General features: G+C 43.0%; 2 protein-coding genes across 3 annotated transcripts in view; one reads left to right on the top strand and one right to left on the bottom strand.

The window, feature by feature from the left end:
• MAP1S (microtubule associated protein 1S) overlaps nucleotides 1-19,927 on the top strand; it is a 110,172-nt gene that overhangs the window by 52,974 nt on the left and 37,271 nt on the right. The window contains exon 3 of one of the 2 annotated variants that reach the window (XM_069739267.1): nucleotides 17,569-17,651. The exons of the other annotated variant lie outside the window; for it this stretch is intronic. Within the exon in view, the coding sequence (XP_069595368.1) occupies nucleotides 17,569-17,651 (83 nt within the window). The remainder of the gene's footprint in view (nucleotides 1-17,568; nucleotides 17,652-19,927) is intronic. 2 annotated transcript variants of the gene reach the window in all.
• The window catches only part of LOC138649125 (acetylgalactosaminyl-O-glycosyl-glycoprotein beta-1,3-N-acetylglucosaminyltransferase-like), a 207,653-nt gene continuing 198,571 nt past the window's right edge, over nucleotides 10,846-19,927 (bottom strand). Inside the window, exon 4 of the transcript XR_011315244.1 lies at nucleotides 10,846-12,011. The gene's annotated coding sequence lies outside the window, so the exon portion shown is untranslated. The remainder of the gene's footprint in view (nucleotides 12,012-19,927) is intronic.

Here is a 19,927-nt window from a genome sequence, read left to right as displayed (position 1 = left end):
GTGGCAATAGAGCTCTGTTAGTTTGACATTTTCATCAGCTTTGGAATACATTTCTTGTATGTTCAAGTCAGTAAAATAGCTTTCTCTCTTTGAATAATGTTTTCAACTTAATTTGGGTTAGGGAATTGGAAAGATAAAACATTTATACCGTATATGCTCGAGTATAAGCCGAGGCACCTAATTTTGCCACAAAAAAACTTATTGACTCGAGTGTAAGCCTAGGGTGGGAAATGCAGCATGCTGCATAAAGGTTGATGATGGCCCCATAAGATGCTCCATAGAAAAATATGCCCCATATAATGCTGCATAAAGGTTGATGATGGACCCATAAGATGCTCCATAGAAAAATATGCCCCATATAATGCTGCATAAAGGGTGATGATGGCCCCATAAGATGCTCATCATATCAGTGTAGTTTATTCTGATATGATTGTATCCTATATTGCTGCTGCAATAAAAAGACATACTCCCCTCTCATTGCTGACCGCTGCTCCTCAGCGTTGCAGGCTCTCTGCAGTGACTGTTCAGGCAGAGCGTGCGCACTAACCACGTCATCGCGCCCTCTGACCTGAACGTCAGTTAGAGGACACGGAAGACACAGCGCGGCGGTGGAACGGGGACAGGTGAATATTGCAAGTACCCTAGGGCCTGAGCAAGCGGCGGCACAGGCACCTGGCTCCCATAGCACGCCCGTGTCCCCGCCTCCTCAGGACACGGGCACTTGCCCTGGTGCCAACGCCGACCCTGTCAGCAGCCACTGGAATACTTAAAGAGGCTGCAGGGGAGCGCGGACATGTTCTGGAGACGCCAGGGACCTCCGCACTGGGACCGTGACTCGTGTATAAGCCGCGGGGGGAGAAAAACTCTGCTTATACACGAGTATATACAGTAATTATTTGTGCATAAAAGTTTACATACCCCGGCAGAATGTTTGCTTTTTTGGCCTCTTTTTCTGAGAATATGAATGCTAACACCAAAACGTTTTCTTGAGTCATGGTTAGAGGTTGGGTGAAGCTATTTGTCAAACTCTTTTGTTTTTTTTTGTTTTTTTTCAAATCATAATGACAACCCAAAACATTCAAATGACCCTGATCAAACGTTCACATACCCTTGTGATTTTGCCCTGAAAACATGCACAGAAGTTGACACAAATAGGTTTGAATGGCTACTAAAGGTAACATCCTCACCTGTGACCTGTTTACTTGTAATAAGTGTGTGCATAAAAGTTGAGTGAGTTTCTGGGATCCAGACAGACTCTTGCATCTTTCATCCAGCCTCTGACGTTTCTGGATTGTGAGTCATGGGGAAAGCAAAAGAATTGTCAACGGATCTACGGGAAATGGTAGTTGAACTGTATAAAACAGGGAAGGGATACAAAAAGATAAGGAATTGATCATGCCAGTCAGCAACGTTCAAACTGTAATTATCAAATGGAAAATCAGGGGCTCTGTAAAAACAAAACCACGGGCAGGTAGACCAACCGAAATATCGTCCACAACTGCCAGGAAAAGCAAAACCCAGAAATAACATCAGCTGAAATACAGGACTCTCTGAAAACTAGCAGCGTGGGTGTTTCAAGATGCACAATAAAGAGGCACTTGAAGAAAAATGGGCAGCATGGTCGAGTCGCCAGAAGAAAGCCATTACTGCACAAATGCCACAAAGTATCTTGCCTATGATTAGCAAAAAAGCTCAGAGACAAGACTCAAAACTTCTGAAACCATGTAATTTGGAGAGATGAGACCAAAATTTAACTTTTTTGGCCACAACCATAAGCGTTGCATTTGGAGATAGGTCAACAAGGCCTATGATGAAAGGAACACCATTCCTATTGTAAAGCACGTTTGTGGATCACTGATATTTTGGGGATGCGTGAGCTACTCGGGCACAGGTCTAACTTGGTCGAAGTTGAAGGAAAGATGAATGCAGCACGTTATCAGCAAATACTGGAGGCAAATTTGCACTCATCAGCCCGGAAGCTGCACATGGGACGTACTTGGACGTTCCAACATGACAACGATCCAAAACAAAGCCAAGTCGATCTCTCATTGGCTACAGCAGAACAAAGTGAAGGTTCTGGAGTGGCCATCTCAGTCTCCTGACCTCAATATCATTGAGTCACTCTGGGGAGATATCAAGTATGCAGTTCATGCTAGACAGCCCAGGAATTTACAGGAACTGGACAACTTTTTGCCAAGAAGAGTGGGCAGCTTTACCATCTGAGAAAATAAAGAACCTCATCCACAACTACAACTAAAGACTTCAAGCTGTCATTGATGTTAGAAGGGGCCAGGGCCGGCGTCAGCACCCGGCACAGCGGGCAAATGCCGGGGCCCTGGGGAGAGGGGGGGGCCCACTCACGCTGTCATAGATACAGCTGGGAGAGCAGAGCAGGAGATAACATGCTCTCTCCCCCCACAAAGTCACTGCTGGCTGCGTTCTCTTAACCCCTATGTGCCAGCTCTGACACAAGCATCTTCTCACTCAGTCAGTGCAGCCAGGCAGGCACACATAGGGGTTAACAGAAGGCAGCCAGTGTGACATTGTGGGCGGAGAGAGCACGTTCTCTGCTCTCCCCCCTGGGTGGCTGCAGACAGTGCTGAAGTTTATCAGGCAGATTCCGAGGAGCTCCGTCCTACCCGTGCCCCAGTGAGTGTTATGGTATCCAGCAGTGGTTGCAGTTGTGGCTCAGTCTGCTGCTGTCTTTCTCCGATGCCTAAAAATGTGGGTGATGTCTGGAGGAGCAGCTGGTGGGGTGCAGCCTGTAGCTGCCCAGCTCACCCAGAATACATGCATGCTGCACCAAACCTGCACCAGTGGGGTAGGAAGAAGCTTAACCCCTTCCCATCTGTATGAAGGTTATTGCTGAACCTTAAAGATAACAATCCGACCCGCATAAATGGGGTTAACCAGATGCTAGGAGGAAGGGGAGCTGCTGCCATGGATAAAACTGAGCTGTGGGCTGTACATTGGGGCCCCGTGGCCCCAGGCTGGTGACTGGAGGGACTCTGCCCAGTGCTGGCATGTGGGTGATTTCTGCTCCGGAGTCTCAGCTTCTCTCCTCCACATCACACTGTGCAGTCACAGCAACATTGGTTTTGTCTGTCCAGGTCCCAGCAGCTGCCACTGCTCCCACCAAGGACATGGCATCACTTAACCCTTCCCCTGCAGCCACCGGCAACAAATCCACATTATTCCTTGATTAAATCAGGTTCCAACCCAATAGAGGAGCAGACATTTCCTGCTGCCATTAGGGTCCGGGAGGGGGTGACATTGGCTGCCCTGCTACTCTGTAGTGGGGGGTGACAAGTGTAACATGGGGTAACGATGATGGAGAAATGCACAGGATAATAGTGAGAGCGACAGAGGGCAGTGTATGGTATGGAGCAGTCAGGGGGTGGGCTGCAGGATCCCCCCATACTGTACATGACTGCTCAGGACAGGGAGGCGTTTAATGAGCTTCTAATGACGGGGCACTAATTTGGTCATTTGGCTTTGTGGAAAGGATTCAGCATCAGGTCCCTCATTAATGCCCGAGCCGCCTGTTACTTTGTAGCACAGATCTGTTGGGGCCGCAAAACCAAACAACGTTGTTTATGTAGAAAAGTCTTTGTTTCATAGAAAAACTCAAAACAGAAAAGCACCTCTCCTGTATATATACACTGCACAGCACCTCTCCTGTATATATACACTGCACAGCACCTTTCCTCCTGTATATATACACTGCAGAATCTACAATAGCTGTCACTCATGTAAGAAGTGAAATCTGGCATTGTACTATACATTTCTCTGCCGTATCTGTGCATCATAAATCGGGGTATGTGTTAAAGGGGGGGCCCACTGAGACTCTTTCGCCCGGGGCCCTCGAAAACCTGGAGCCGGCCCTGGAAGGGGCAACACACGGTATTAAGAAATGGGGTATGTGAACTTTTGATCAGGGTCATTTGGATTTTTTTGTTTGTCATTATGATTTACAAAGAGAAAACACAGTAGTTTGATAATAAATGTCTTCACCCAACCACTAACCATGAGTGGAGAAAACCCCCCCAAAAAATTTATAATTTATATGGTGGAAAATAAGTATTTGGTCAGAAACAAAATTTCATCTCAATATTTCGTAATATATCCTTTGTTGGCAATGACAGAGGTCAAACGTTTTCTGTAAGTCTTCACAAGGTTGCCACACACTGTTGTTGGTATGTTGGCCCATTCCTCCATGCAGATCTCCTCCAGAGCAGTGATGTTTTTGGCTTTTCGCTTGGCAACACGGACTTTCAACTCCCTCCAAAGGGGTTCTATAGGGTTGAGATCTGGAGACTGGCTAGGCCACTCCAGGACCTTGAAATGCTTCTTACGAAGCCACTCCTTTGTTGCCCTGGCGGTGTGCTTTGGATCATTGTCATGTTGAAAGACCCAGCCACGTTTCATCTTCAATGCCCTTGCTGATGGAAGGAGGTTTGCACTCAAAATCTCACGATACATGGCCCCATTCATTCTTTCATGTTCCCGGATCAGTCGTACTGGCCCCTTTGCAGAGAAACAGCCCCAAAGCATGATGTTTCCACCACCATGCTTTACAGTAGGTATGGTGTTTGATGGATGCAACTCAGTATTCTTTTTCCTCCAAACACGACAAGTTGTGTTTCTACCAAACAGTTCCAGTTTGGTTTCATCAGACCATAGGACATTCTCCCAAAACTCCTCTGGATCATCCAAATGCTCTCCAGCAAACTTCAGACGGGCCCGGACATGTACTGGCTTAAGCAGTGGGACACGTCTGGCACTGCAGGATCTGTGTCCATGGTGGCATAGTGTGTTACTTATGGTAGGCCTTGTTACATTGGTCCCAGCTCTCTGCAGTTCATTCACTAGGTCCCCCCGCGTGGTTCTGGGATTTTTGCTCACCGTTCTTGTGATCATTCTGACCCCACGGGGTGGGATTTTGCGTGGAGCCCCAGATCGAGGGAGATTATCAGTGGTCTTGTATGTCTTCCATTTTCTAATTATTGCTCCCACTGTTGATTTCTTCACTCCAAGCTGGTTGGCTATTGCAGATTCAGTCTTCCCAGCCTGGTGCAGGGCTACAATTTTGTTTCTGGTGTCCTTTGACAGCTCTTTGGTCTTCACCATAGTGGAGTTTGGAGTCAGACTGTTTGAGGGTGTGCACAGGTGTCTTTTTATACTGATAACAAGTTTAAACAGGTGCCATTACTACAGGTAATGAATGAAGGAAAGAGGAGACTCTTAAAGAAGAAGTTACAGGTCTGTGAGAGCCAGAAATCTTGATTGTTTGTTTCTGACCAAATACTTATTTTCCACCATAATATGCAAATAAAATGTTAAAAAAACAGACAATGTGATTTTCTGGATTTTTTTTTCTCAGTTTGTCTCCCATAGTTGAGGTCTACCTATGATGTAAATTACAGACGCCTCTCATCTTTTTAAGTGGTGGAACTTGCACTATTGCTGACTGACTAAATACTTTTTTGCCCCACTGTGTGTGTGTGATATATATATATATATATATATATATATATATATATATATATATATATATATATATATATATATATATCTCCCCACTCAGCAGACAGTATCACACAGGATAGAATTAGATACACAGCCCGCAGAAACTTTCTAAAACCTGGAGCACCTATTCTGCTGTTGAGAAATTTCGGTCCACCAAAGCTGTGTAATGGAACAAGACTTTTGATTAAGAACCTGTTAACATATGTAAGGCTACTTTCACACATCAGGTTTTTGTTTCAGGCACAATCCGGCAAGTTTTGAAAAAAAAAAAAAAAAAAAAAAAAAAAAAAAAGATCAGGGTTTTTTTTTTTTTGTTTTTTTTTACATCGGATCTGTTTTTTTCCCATAGAGTTGTATTAGTGCCGGATTGCGCCTGATGGCCACACATTTCATCCGTTTTTTTCCGGATCCATCCAAATAGTCGTTGACGGGGTGTAAAAAAGGAGAGGAAATTTTCATTTCAACAGTTCCATCTGATTTGCCTTTTGATTTTAATCGCTTCCAGTTTCCAGTTCGACTGGCACTTGCAATGTCCATTAACAAGTCTCCGGGACAGTACTTGAAAGTAGTAGGGCTCGATTTGCAATCTCCATGATTTTCTCATGGTCAACTTTAGGCTACGTTCACATTTGCGTTGTGCGGTGCTGCGTCGGCGACGCAACGCATGCAAAAACGCATGCAAAACGCAGCCTTTTGTGACGCATGCGTTCATTTTTGCATGATTTTTTGCGCAGAAAAAAACTGCATCACGTAGCGTTTTCTGTTGCGCCAAAATGACGCATGCGTCACAAAACGCAAGACAACGCATGTCCATGCGGCCCCCCCATGTTAAATATAGGGACGCATGACGCATGCGTCGCCGCAGCTGTGCCCAACGCAGCCCCGCACAACGCTAATGTGAACTTAGCCTTACGTGGCCTGTTCAAGAGGTGGAATTTCCAAAAATCTGTTCATCTTTGCACCGAAAGGAAAAACCAAAAATGTTGTTTATCAAAAGGTTCTTGAATGAGTTGAAAATAAAATACTATCAATACTTGGGTAATCATTTAGTTAGTTTGTGTTGCAAATCTGTAGTGTTGAATATATGATGTGAAATGTTTTTATGTGCAATATAATCTTTATATTTTGTTATATCTAACCACAGTTGGTTACTATGCCTGGCAAAGTCGGGCTCTTCAGCTATTATATAATATAGCGCAAAGATATAAACTCAACACTTGTTTTTGAGCTGAACTTAAAATTCTAAGACTTTTTTTTTTTCCATGCGCACAAGAGGCCTTTTCGTGTCAAATATTCACAAATTTGTCTAAGTCTGTTAGTGAACACTTCTTTGATAATCCATCCACCTCATAGGTGTCGCATATCAGGATGTTGATTCAACAGCATGAACATTTCACAGGTGAACCTTAGTGTGGCCACAATAAAAGGCCATTCTAATATGTTTTAACCCCTTAATCCCATATGACGTACTATCCAGTCGAGGTGACCTGGGACTTAATTCCCAGTGACGGGATAGTACATCATAGGCAATCAGTCGCGCTCACAGGGGGAGCGCGGCCGGGTGTCAGCTGACTATTGCAGCGGACATCCTGGCACATTAACCCCCGGCACACTGCGATCAAACATGATCGCAGCATTCCAGGGGCATAGGGAAGCATCGCGCAGGTAGGGTGCTCCCTGCGGGCTTCCCTAAGACCCTCGGTACAAGGCGATGTGCTCACCTTGTACCAAGAGTCTCCTCCCTGCAGGCCCCGGATCCAAAATGGCCGCGGGGCTACTTCCGGTTCCTGCAGGGAGGTGGCCTACAAGCGCCAGCGCCTGGAGCACGGCACAGCAGATCGCTGATCTGACACGTGCTCTGCAAAGTGTCAGATCAGTGATCTGTCACTATAGCATGATGTCCCACCCTGGGACAATGTGATAATGTAAAAAAAAAAAATATTTACATAGTAACATAGTTAGTAAGGCCGAAAAAAGACATTTGTCCATCCAGTTCAGCCTATATTCCATCATAATAAATCCCCAGATCTACGTCCTTCTACAGAACCTAATAATTGTATGATACAATATTGTTCTGCTCCAGGAAGACATCCAGGCCTCTCTTGAACCCCTCGACTGAGTTCGCCATCACCACCTCCTCAGGCAAGCAATTCCAGATTCTCACTGCCCTAACAGTAAAGAATCCTCTTCTATGTTGGTGGAAAAACCTTCTCTCCTCCAGATGCAAAGAATGCCCCCTTGTGCCCGTCACCTTCCTTGGTATAAACAGATCCTCAGCGAGATATTTGTATTGTCCCCTTATATACTTATACATGGTTATTAGATCGCCCCTCAGTCGTCTTTTTTCTAGACTAAATAATCCTAATTTCGCTAATCTATCTGGGTATTGTAGTTCTCCCATCCCCTTTATTAATTTTGTTGCCCTCCTTTGTACTCTCTCTAGTTCCATTATATCCTTCCTGAGCACCGGTGCCCAAAACTGGACACAGTACTCCATGTGCGGTCTAACTAGGGATTTGTACAGAGGCAGTATAATGCTCTCATCATGTGTATCCAGACCTCTTTTAATGCACCCCATGATCCTGTTTGCCTTGGCAGCTGCTGCCTGGCACTGGCTGCTCCAGGTAAGTTTATCATTAACTAGGATCCCCAAGTCCTTCTCCCTGTCAGATTTACCCAGTGGTTTCCCATTCAGTGTGTAATGGTGATATTGATTCCTTCTTCCCATGTGTATAACCTTACATTTATCATTGTTAAACCTCATCTGCCACCTTTCAGCCCAAGTTTCCAACTTATCCAGATCCATCTGTAGCAGAATACTATCTTCTCTTGTATTAACTGCTTTACATAGTTTTGTATCATCTGCAAATATCGATATTTTACTGTGTAAACCTTCTACCAGATCATTAATGAATATGTTGAAGAGAACAGGTCCCAATACTGACCCCTGCGGTACCCCACTGGTCACAGCGACCCAGTTAGAGACTATACCATTTATAACCACCCTCTGCTTTCTATCACTAAGCCAGTTACTAACCCATTTACACACATTTTCCCCCAGACCAAGCATTCTCATTTTGTGTACCAACCTCTTGTGCGGCACGGTATCAAACGCTTTGGAAAAATCGAGATATACCACATCCAATGACTCACCGTGGTCCAGCCTATAGCTTACCTCTTCATAAAAACTGATTAGATTGGTTTGACAGGAGCGATTTCTCATAAACCCATGCTGATATGGAGTTAAACAGTTATTCTCATTGAGATAATCCAGAATAACATCCCTCAGAAACCCTTCAAATATTTTACCAACAATAGAGGTTAGACTTACTGGCCTATAATTTCCAGGTTCACTTTTGGAGCCCTTTTTGAATATTGGCACCACATTTGCTATGCGCCAGTCCTGCGGAACAGACCCCGTCGCTATAGAGTCCCTAAAAATAAGAAATAATGGTTTATCTATTACATTACTTAGTTTTCTTAGTACTCGTGGGTGTATGCCATCCGGACCCGGAGATTTATCTATTTTAATCTTATTTAGCCGGTTTCGCACCTCTTCTTGGGTTAGATTGGGGTGACCCTTAATATAGGGTTTTCATTGTTTCTTGGGATTTCACCTAGCATTTAGATGTGTAAAAAAAAAAAAAAAAAAACCTAAATAAAGAAAAAAAATATATTGTTCCCATAAATACATTTTTTTATCTAAATAAAAAAAGCAATAAAAGTACACACATTTAGTATCGCCGCGTCCGCAACGACCCGACCTATAAAACTATTGCACTAGTTAACCCTTTCAGTGAACACCGTGAAAAGAGGCAAAAAACGCTTTATCATACCGCCGAACAAAAAGTGAAATAACACGCGATCAAAAAGACTGATCTAAATAAGCATGGTACCACTGAAAACATCATCTTGTCCCGCAAAAAACGAGTCGCCATACAGCATCATCAGCAAAAAAATAAGTTATATGCCTCAGAATTAAGCGATGCAAAAATAATTATTTTTTCTATAAGTTTTTATCGTATAAAAGCGCCAAAACATTAAAAAATTATATAAATGATTTATCGCTGTAATCCTACTGACCCGAAGAATAAAGCTGCTTTATCAATTTTACCAAACGCGGAACGGTATAAACGCCCCCCCCCCCCCCCCCCTACAAAAGAAATTCATGAATAGCTGTTTTTTGGTCATTCTGCCTCACAAAAATTGGAATAAAAAGCGATCAAGAAATGTCACGTGCCTGAAAATGTTACCAATAAAAACGTCAACTCGTCCTGCAAAAAACAAGACCTCACATGACTCTGTGAACCAAAATATGGAAAAATTATAGCTCTCAAAATGTGGAGACGCAAAAACAATTTTTTGCAATAAAAGCGTCTTTTAGTGTGTGACAGCTGCCAATCATAAAAATCCGCTAAAAAAAACCCCTATAAATAGTAAATCAAACCCCCCTTTATGACCCCCTTAGTTAGGGAAAAATAATACAATTAAAAAAATGTATTTATTTCCATTTTCCCATTAGGGTTGGGGCTAGGGTTAGGGCTACAGTTAGGGTTGGGGCTAAAATTAGGGTTAGGGTTTGGATTACATTAACGGTTGGGATTAGGGTTAGGGGTGTGTCAGGGTTAGGGGTGTGGTTAGGGTTATGGTTGGGATTAGGGTTAGGGGTGTGATTAGGGTTAGTGGTGTGTTGGGGTTAGGGGTGTGGTTGGGATTAGGGTTAGGCGTGTGTTTGGGTTAGGGTTTCAGTTACAATTGGGGGTTTCCACTGTTTAGGCACATCAGGGCTCTCCAAACGCGACATGGCGTCTGATCTCAATTCCAGCCAATTCTGTGTTGAAAAAGCAAAACTGTGCTCCTTCCCTTCCGAGCTCTCCCGTGCGCCCAAACAGGGGTTTACCCCAACATATGGGGTATCGGCGTACTCGGGACAAATTGGACAACAACTTTTGGGGTCCAATTTCTTCTCTTGCCCTTGGGAAAATAAAAAATTGGGGGCGAAAAGATCCTTTATGTGAAAAAATGTTTTTTGTTTTTTTTTGTTTTTTTTTTACGACTGCATTATAAACTTCTGTGAAGCACTTGGTGGGTCAAAGTGCTCATTACACATATAGATAAGATCCTTAGGGGGTCTACTTTCCAAAATGGTGTCACTTGTGGGGGGTTTCAATGTTTAGGCACATCAGTGGCTCTTGTTGTAGCTGTTTTTCATTCTGACCCAAATGTCAGCGTACAGATCACCAGTGAGACCAAATTGTGGAGTTACGCCCATCATTTTACAAGCGCGCTTGGAGACAAAAAGACACCTCACACATATCCTGTGAGCAAGTCACTTTTATCTGATATATAAAAAGCCAAAGCAATGTTTTATACCATTTACACATTATGCATTTCAATGTAACTCATGTAGCCCACACCATCACCCAGGGTCATACTGACCTTTATTCTCTCACGTACCCGGAGCATGTTGTGACTGACTATTGGGAACATACATGATAAGAAGTACAGTCTCCTTGAAGAGGAGACCGTCAGACTACTGAGTCAACAGATTCTAGTAATTCTAACACTTAAAGGCAAAAGGCACTTAAAGGCAAACTATTAACCCTTCTATATCAATTTCCCCCTTTTGTAAATGGTATAACCTCTGCTACGGGGTCAGCTGATGTCCACAAAGGAGCTACTGTCTCATGGGTCTAGTACCCACAAGGGGACTTCCTACCTGCTTCACCCATCCACCCTCAGTGTGGACACTCACCTCCCCAGTCAACAGTGGCCATACGGGGCCTATGATATACTACAGAAGGTTCAGCCTTAGGGTTTTTTTCTACACATACATTATTCCATAGCTTAGGTAATACATATATTAGCGCTTTTACGGCTACATAAAACAATAAGCAAAGCAACAAAATTTGCATACAAGTCTGTAAAATACCAAAAATAATCCATCCCGCTAGGCCGCTAAGCCAATTGGCTGGATTTAAAAAGGAGTCTATATTGTATTAGTCTCATTAAGAGCCTTAAGGAACCAAGAAAATCTGAGTCCAAGTCTCACTTGTGCATGCAGTGTGGTGTTAATACCTTCCTTGGGTCCTGGGGTAAGGCTAAGTACAGCACAGTCCTTGCAGATACTGGGCTGTGTGCACAGATCCAACAGTCCAGCAGTTTTTGTCCTTCCGCGTCTTTTATAAGAAAAGCAAGATGTTGAATAAGTTTGTTTATCCAGTGTCTCTGTAAGATGCAAACATCCTACCACTGCCAGCAAGGTGATGAGGACAACAGTCATTCTGCTGGTGAAAAGATCTTTTTGCAGTGACTGGCATGGATCCAGGTGGGCTTTCCCTCAAGTTTCCCTGAGGTGAATGTGGTCAGCTGGGCTTTAAAACGGGCCGTCAAACCGTGGATCTAGGCTCCTTCTCACGTGTCTGTGTATGACCACCAATCACCTGGATTCAGCTGATATACGTCTGCACTGGCATTGGGATCTGAAATGGATGAAAACACATGTTTATGCACCACATTAAGTCTTTTCTGTAAGGCCTGGACATGGGCTGTCATAGCACCGTGTTGCTTTTGTAGCACCTGTGGGAAGTACAGACCAGCCTCTGGCAAACTACTAAACAGGACTTCAAAAGGACACAAGCCTGTCTTTCTATTTGGAGTGTGTGTGACTGAAAAGAGTGCAAGAGACAAACACTCTACCCCGCTCTTTCCTTTGTCTGCCATGGCCTTTGGTTTTCCAGTTCAAGGGTATGTGCACACGATGCAGATTTAGTGCAGAATTGGTGCAGAACTGCAGCAGATTTTTCTGCTGCAGAAACGCTGCAGAACTGCACTGTGATTTACAGTACAATGTAAATCAATGAGAAAAGAAAAAAGCTGTGCACATGGTGCAGAAAAATCTGCGCAGAAACGCTGCAGATTTCAAAGAAGTGCACGTCGCTTCTTTTGTGCAGTTCTGCAGCGTTTCTGCGCAGATTTTTCTGCACCATGTGCACAGCTTTTTTCTTTTCTCATTGATTTACATTGTACTGCACAGAAACTGCACAGCTTTTTTCTTTTCTCATTGATTTACATTGTACTGCGCAGAAACTGCGCAGAAACTGCGCAGAAACTGCGCAGAAACTGCGCAGAAACTGCACAGAAACTGCATCAAATCTGCAGATGCAGATTTAGTGCAGAAAATTCTGCACCACATTTCCTACGTGTGCACATAGCCTAAGTGTCCCGTTTAGTCTCACCACTTTCCACTACTTTGTGGTCTATATGGTGCATGATATGCTTGCTGTACTCCCAGGGCCTGCATGACTTCCCTCATTATTTCTCCCGTGAAGTGTGTGTCCCTATCGCTGTCTATGGTTTCTAGGACACCATACCTGCAGATCAGTTTTTATCAGTTTGTCTGCAGTCGCTTTAGTATTTGCACATTTTACCAGATAGGCTTCCAGCCAACCAGAGAAGAGATCTACACATATTAGGATATTTTTCACACACTCCTACCTTGGGTAGCTGTATGTAGCCAGTCTGCAGTCTCTGAAGCGGGTAGAGAGGCCTGGGTGTCGCTTTCTTAGGGATTTTTACTGTTTTACCTGGGTTGTGCTGTGCACAGATGAGGCATGACCGTACGAGCTTTGCGGCTGCGTAACTGAAACCAGGAGCGATCCAGAGGGCATCTTGTGTTGCTTGCGCCATGATTGGGAGCAGGGATCTTGGTATATACGATTTATCCTTATTCTCCCATACTCTTTCTGAGTTCAGCTCAGCTCCCATTCTCCCAGTGTTCCTTCTCTGTTTGGGCAGCTGGAGGGATTTCAGGACATCTAGGCTCAGTGTGGCTGGAATACGCTGACTCCCCGCCACCGTCCACTGCTCCCTAGGCCGCCTTGCTGCTACTTTAGCAGCCTCGTCCGTCCTTCTGTTGCCCTTTTCCTCCACAGAGTCACCGTCCGTGTGTGCTTTTTACCTTGACGATGCCAACCTGGACTGATAACGTCAATGCCTCCACTAATTGTTTCACCAGCTCTGCAATTTTAATGGGCTTACCGGCTGATGTAAGAAACGTTCTGCTTCTCCAGATAGGGCAATAATCATGGGATATTCCCCATGCACAATTTGAATCTGTGTAACTGTTAGCGACTTTACCTGCAGCAGCTCTACACGCCTCAGTGAGTGCCTTCAACTCTGCCTCCTGCACCGACATGTGAAGAGCGAGTGGTTCAGCTCGGATTACCTCATGTGAGGATACTACTGCATATCCAATGTAGAGTCCCCCATTCTGGTGGTATCTGGAGCCATCTACAAAAATAAAAACCTCAAAATATGCATTAGGAACAGGTTTTTTTCTTCCCACGAACATATGTAAAACCCACTGTCTCCTGACTCATCAGTTCCTATGCAGTCATGTTCGTGCGTCATGTCAACGTCATGTCAAACGCAACATGGCATCCCATCTCGATTCCAGTCAATTTTGCATTGAAAAGTCAAGTGGCGCTCCTTCCCTTCCGAGCTCTGCCATGTGCCCAAATAGTGCTTTACCCCCACAAAGAAATTGGAGCTGAACTAAATTATTTGTGAAAAAAAGTTTAAATGTTCATTTTTTTTTTTTTTTTTTTTTTAAACATTCCAAAAATTCCTGTGAAACACCTGAAGGGTTAATAAACTTCTTGAATGTTGTTTTGAGCACCTTGAGTGGTGCAGTTTTTAGAATGGTGTCACACTTGGGTATTTTCTATCATATAGACCCCTCAAAATGACTTCAAATGTGATGTGCTCCCTAAAAAAAAAAATGGTGTTGTAAAAATGAGAAATTGCTGGTCAACTTTTAACCCTTATAATTCCCTAACAAAAAAAAACTTTTGGTTCCAAAATTGTGCTGATGTTAAGTAGACATATAGGAAATGTTACTTAAGTATTTTGTGTGACATATCTCTGTGATTTAAGGGCATAAAAATTCAAAGTTGGAAAATTACGAAATTTTCAACATTTTCTCCAAATTTCCGTTTTTTTTCCACAAATAAACGCAGGTAATATCAAAGAAATTTTACCACTATCATGAAGCCCAATATGTCACGAGAAAACAATTTCAGAATCACTGGGATCCGTTGAAGCGTTCCAGAGTTATAACCTCTTAAAAGGGACAGTGGTCAGATTTGTAAAAATTGGCCCGGTCATTAAAGTGCAAACCACCCTTGGGGCTTCAGGAGTTTAAATTATTGATGGGTCAGAAAACCAGTCAGTATTTGGTGTCAGTCTGTGGGCGGTCCGGTCCGATGGGTGTCGCATGTCCGTGTCCGAGCGCCTCCCACCTTATGATCGCCGCCCTCCTGCTTGCTTCATGGCGTCCCGGTATCGCGCTCCTGCACAGGTGTACTTATCTGCCCTGTTGAGGGCAAAGTACTCCAGTGCGCAGGCACTGGGCCTCTGACCTTTCCAGGCGCCTGCACACTGCAGTACTTTCCTCTGCCCTCAACAGGGCAGATAAGTACACCTGTGCATGAGCACGATGACTGGGAGCAATGAAGCAAGCAGGAGGGCGGCGATCATAAGAAGATGGGAGGCACCGGACCAGGTCCTGTGACACCCATCGGACTGGACCGCCCCCCGTTGAGTATAATAAAACTTTTTTTTCTTATCTTTCAGGTCGAATCAGGGGCATAGTAGTACGCTGATGTCGCACTCAACTGGTTTGGTGCGGGCCCGCACCTTTCCCGGCACATGTCAGCTGATATATATACAGCACAGCTGTCATGTGCCCGCAACAGCCGCAGGTGGAATCGCGATCCACCCACAGCTGTTAACTAGTTAAATGCCGCTGTCAATTACCGTTTTCCAGTACACGATATGTTAAAACCAAAGGTGTCATTCAAAAGTACAACTCGTCCCGCAAAAAACAAGCCCTCACATGGCCATTTTGACCAAAAACTAAAAAAGTTATGGCTCTGGGAAGAAGGGGAGCAAAAACCAAAAACTGAAAATGGCCCAAGGGTTAAATGAGCACTTATTTTCATCTAAAAGGTATTCCAACTTCTGAAAAACAGGACTAAATAAATACAAACAGCAGCAAATGATGTAAAGCCAAATACAAACCTTAATCTCATCCTGCCATCTATTGTGGATGGTTCAGCAGCCCTTCTACACTCTGTGCAGAATTATTAGGCAAGTTGTATTTTAGAGGATTATTTTTATTATTGATCAACAACTATGTTCTCAATCAACCCAAAAGACTCAAATATCAAAGCTTAATATTTTTGGAGTGGGGTTTTTTTTTTTTCAGATTTGGCTATCTTAGGAGGATTTCTGTTTGTGCAGGTAACTATTACTGTACAGAATTATTAGGCAACTTAATAAAAAACAAATATATTCCCATCTCACTTGTTCATTTTCACCAGATAAACCAATATAACTGCAGAAAATTTAGAAATAAACATTTCTGACATGCAAAAACAAGACCACCCAAAATTAGTGACCAATATAGCCACCTTTCTTTATGACACTCAACAGCCTTCCATCCATAGATTCTGTCAGTTGCTTGCTCTGTTTATGATCAACATTGCGTGCAGCAGCCACCACAGACTCCCAGACACTGTTCTGAGAGGTGGACTGTTTTCCCTCCCTGTAGATCTCACAATTTATGAGGGACCACAGGTTCTCTATGGGGTTCAGATCAGATGAACAAGGGGGCCGTGTCATTATTTTTTCTTCTTTGAGACCTTTACTTGTCAGCCACGCTGTGGAGTAGTTACAGGCATGTGATGGAGCATTGTCCGGCATGAAAATCATGTTTTTCTTGAACGATACTGACTTCTTCCTGTACCACTGCTTGAAGAAGTTGTCTTCCAGAAACTGGCAGTAGGTCTGGGAGTTGAGCTTCACTCCATCCTCAACCCGAAAAAGGTCCCACAAGTTAATCATTGATACCAGCCCATACCAGTCCCCCACCTCCACCTTGCTGGCATCTGAGTCAGAGTGGAGCTCTCTGCCCTTTACTGATCCAGCCTCTGGCCCGTCAAAAGTCACTCTCATTTCATCAGTCCATAAAACCTTTGAAAAGTCAGTCTTAAGATATTTCTTGGCCCAGTCTTGACGTTTTATCTTATGTTTCTTGTTCAAAGTTGGTCGTTTTTCAGCCTTCCTTACCTTGGCGATGTCCCTGAGTATTGCACACCTTGTGCTTTTTGTTACTCCAGTAACGTTGCAGCTCAGAAATATGGCAAAACTGGTGGCAAATGGCATCTTGGCAGCTTCACGCTTGATTTTCCTCAATTCATGGGTAGTTATTTTGCTCCTTTTTTGCCCAACACGCTTCTTGCGACCCTGTTGGCTATTTGCTATGAAACGCTTGGTTGTTCTATGATCACGCTTCAAAAGTTTGGCAATTTCAAGACTGCTGCATCCCTCTGCAAGACATCTCACAATTTTGGACTTTTCAGAGTCCGTCAAATCTCTCTTCTGACCCATTTTGCCAAAGGAAAGGAAGTTGCCTAATAATTAAGCACACCTTATATAGGGTTTTATTGTCATTAGACAACACCCCTCCTCATTACAGAGATGCACATCACCTGATTTACTTAATTGGTAGTTGTCTCTCAAGTCTGAACAGCTTGGAGTAGGACAACATATATATAAAAAGCATTGTGATTAAAACACAACTTGCCTAATAATTCTGCACACAGTGTTGTCTTTGACTGTCAAAGTATCACACTGACCGGTAACCATCATGGCTACTAGCATCAGAGCTCCGCACTGTGCACAGGACCATTCTAGACACTTTTTTGCAATGGTCCCTCTTGCTGTAAATAGACAAACACCCAAAGGTTCTGTGCTGGATGAGCACTGGATACAATGAGTGAGTACTCTAGTTTTTTGTTGTTGCTGCAGTTTGACACGTTTTTCTTTTGCCTTTTGTTTTTTTTTATTCTCTTTTCTTAAGCTTTCTATTTCTTGTAAATGTTTATGCTGTATTGAATTTTGCCTTAATTGGTCAGAAATAAAAAATTAATACTGTCTTTTATTAATATTTTTATTTGTGCTCTTTGGTTCCAGGCCAAAGAAGTCTTCATCATGCAGGTGACACTTTAGAAACATTGGTTCTGATTAACCCTTCGAAGCTATCAGTATGTAATGAGGTATGTTGATGTGTTGGAACTGCTGGAACCAATTTTAACTCTTAGATGGCAACACAGATTTAATAGAGATCACTATTTTATTATCTTTTCCCCACCCTTATCAAATCAAATACTGACCATACCTGTTTGAATCCCTAGTATGCTGTATATACAGTAACAATGTTAGATACAAATATAGCCTTCAAGGCTGAATGCCTTTGCTTTCTTTCGTCACAACATTTTTAACCTATCTTTACTCAATAAAGTTGTTTGTTACCCCCTTTTCTTTGAGCGTTTATAACTAATAAAAATGTCTATAAACAAGTGTCTTTAACATGTGCCTTTTATCTCGCATACCACTAAATTTATATGTGCTTGAAAAAAATGGAAACCTTTTTTCTCGTACTGTGTTATTGGTATAGTTATACAGGTAATAGTGTAGAGCAGAGGTGTCAAACTGCATTCCTCAAGGGCTGCAACCAGGTCATGTTTTCAGGATTTCCTTGTACTGCACAGGTGATAATTTAATCACCTACACACATAATGATTACAGCACCTTGTGCAATGCTAAGGAAATCTTGAAAACACGCATGGTTTGCGGCCCTCGAGGAATGCAGTTTGACACCCCTGGTGTAGAGATTACTGGTTGGATAAATTAATTATGGTACAGTTATATGAAAAAGTTTGGGCACCCCTATTAATCTTAAGCTTAATGTTTTATAAAAATTGTTTTTTTTGCAACAGCTATTTCAGTTTCATATATCTAATAACTTGGACACAGTAATGTTTCTGCCTTGAAATGAGGTTTATTGTACTAACAGAAAATGTGCAATCTGCATTCAAACAAAATTTGACAGGTGCATAAGTATGGGCACCCTTATCATTTTCTTGTTTTAAATACTCCTATCTACTTTTTACTGACTTACTGAAGCACTTTTTTAGGTTTTCTAACCTCATTGAGCTTTGAACTTCATAGCCAGGTGGATGCAATCATGAGAAAAGCTACTTAAAGTGGCCACTTGCAAGTTGTTCTCCTGTTTGAATCTTCTCTGAAGAGTGGCATCATGGGCTCCTCAAAACAACTGTCTAATGATCTGAAAACAAAGATTATTCAACATAGTTGTTCAGGGGAAGGATACAAAAAGCTGTCTCAGAGATTTAACCTGTCAATTTCCACTGTGAGGAACATAGTAAGGAAATGGAAGAACACAGGTACAATTCTTGTTAAGGCCAGAAGTGGCAGGCCAAGAAAAACATCAGAAAGGCAGAGAAGAATGGTGAGATCAGTCAAGGACAATCCCCAGACCACCTACAGAGAGCTGCAGCATCAACTTGCTGCAGATGGTGTCACTGTGCATCGGTCAACTATACAACGCACTTTGCACAAGGAGAAGCTCTATGGGAGAGTGATGCGAAAGAAGCCGTTTCTGCAAGCACGCCACAAACAGTCGGCTGAGGTATGCAAAAGCACATTTGGAGAAGCCAATTTCTTTTTAGAAGAAGGTCCTGTGGACTGATGAAACAAAGATTGAGTTGTTTGGTCATACAAAAAGGCGTTATGCATGGAGGCCAAAAAACACAGCATTCCAAGAAAAACATTTACTACCCTCAGTAAAATTTGGTGGAGGTTCCATCATGCTTTGGGGCTGTGTGGCCAATGCCAGCACCAGGAATCTTGTTAAAGTTGAGGGACGCATGGATTCCTCTCAGTTTCAGCAGATTCTTGACAATAATGTTCATGAATCAGTGACAAAGTTGAAGTTACGCAGGGGATGGATCTTTCAGCAAGACAATGATCCAAAACACCGCTCCAAATCTACTCGGGCATTCATGCAGAGGAACAATTACACTGTTCTGGAATGGCCATCCCAGTCCCCAGACCTGAATATCATTGAACATCTGTGGGATCTTTTGAAGAGGGCTGTCCATGCTCGGCGACCATCAAACTTAACTGAACTGGAATTGTTTTGTAAAGGGGAATGGTCAAAAATACCTTCATCCAGGATCCATGAACTCATTAAAAGCTACAGGAAGCGACTAGAGGCTGTTATTTTTGCAAAAGGAGGATCTACTAAATATTAATGTCACTTTTCTGGTAGGGTGCCCATACATCTGCACCTGTCAAATTTTGTTTGAATGCAGATTGCACATTTTCTGTTAGTACAATAAACCTCATTTCAAGGCAGAAACATTACTGTGTCCAACAGTTATTAGATATATGAAACTGAAATAGCTGTTGCAAAAAAAAAAAACAATTTTTTATAAAACATTAAGCTTAAGATTAATAGGGGTGCCCA

The sequence above is a fragment of the Ranitomeya imitator genome, chromosome 1 (assembly GCF_032444005.1).
Source record: "Ranitomeya imitator isolate aRanImi1 chromosome 1, aRanImi1.pri, whole genome shotgun sequence".
Classification (NCBI taxonomy): domain Eukaryota; kingdom Metazoa; phylum Chordata; class Amphibia; order Anura; family Dendrobatidae; genus Ranitomeya; species Ranitomeya imitator.
This window is presented reverse-complemented; position numbering and strand designations above follow the sequence as displayed.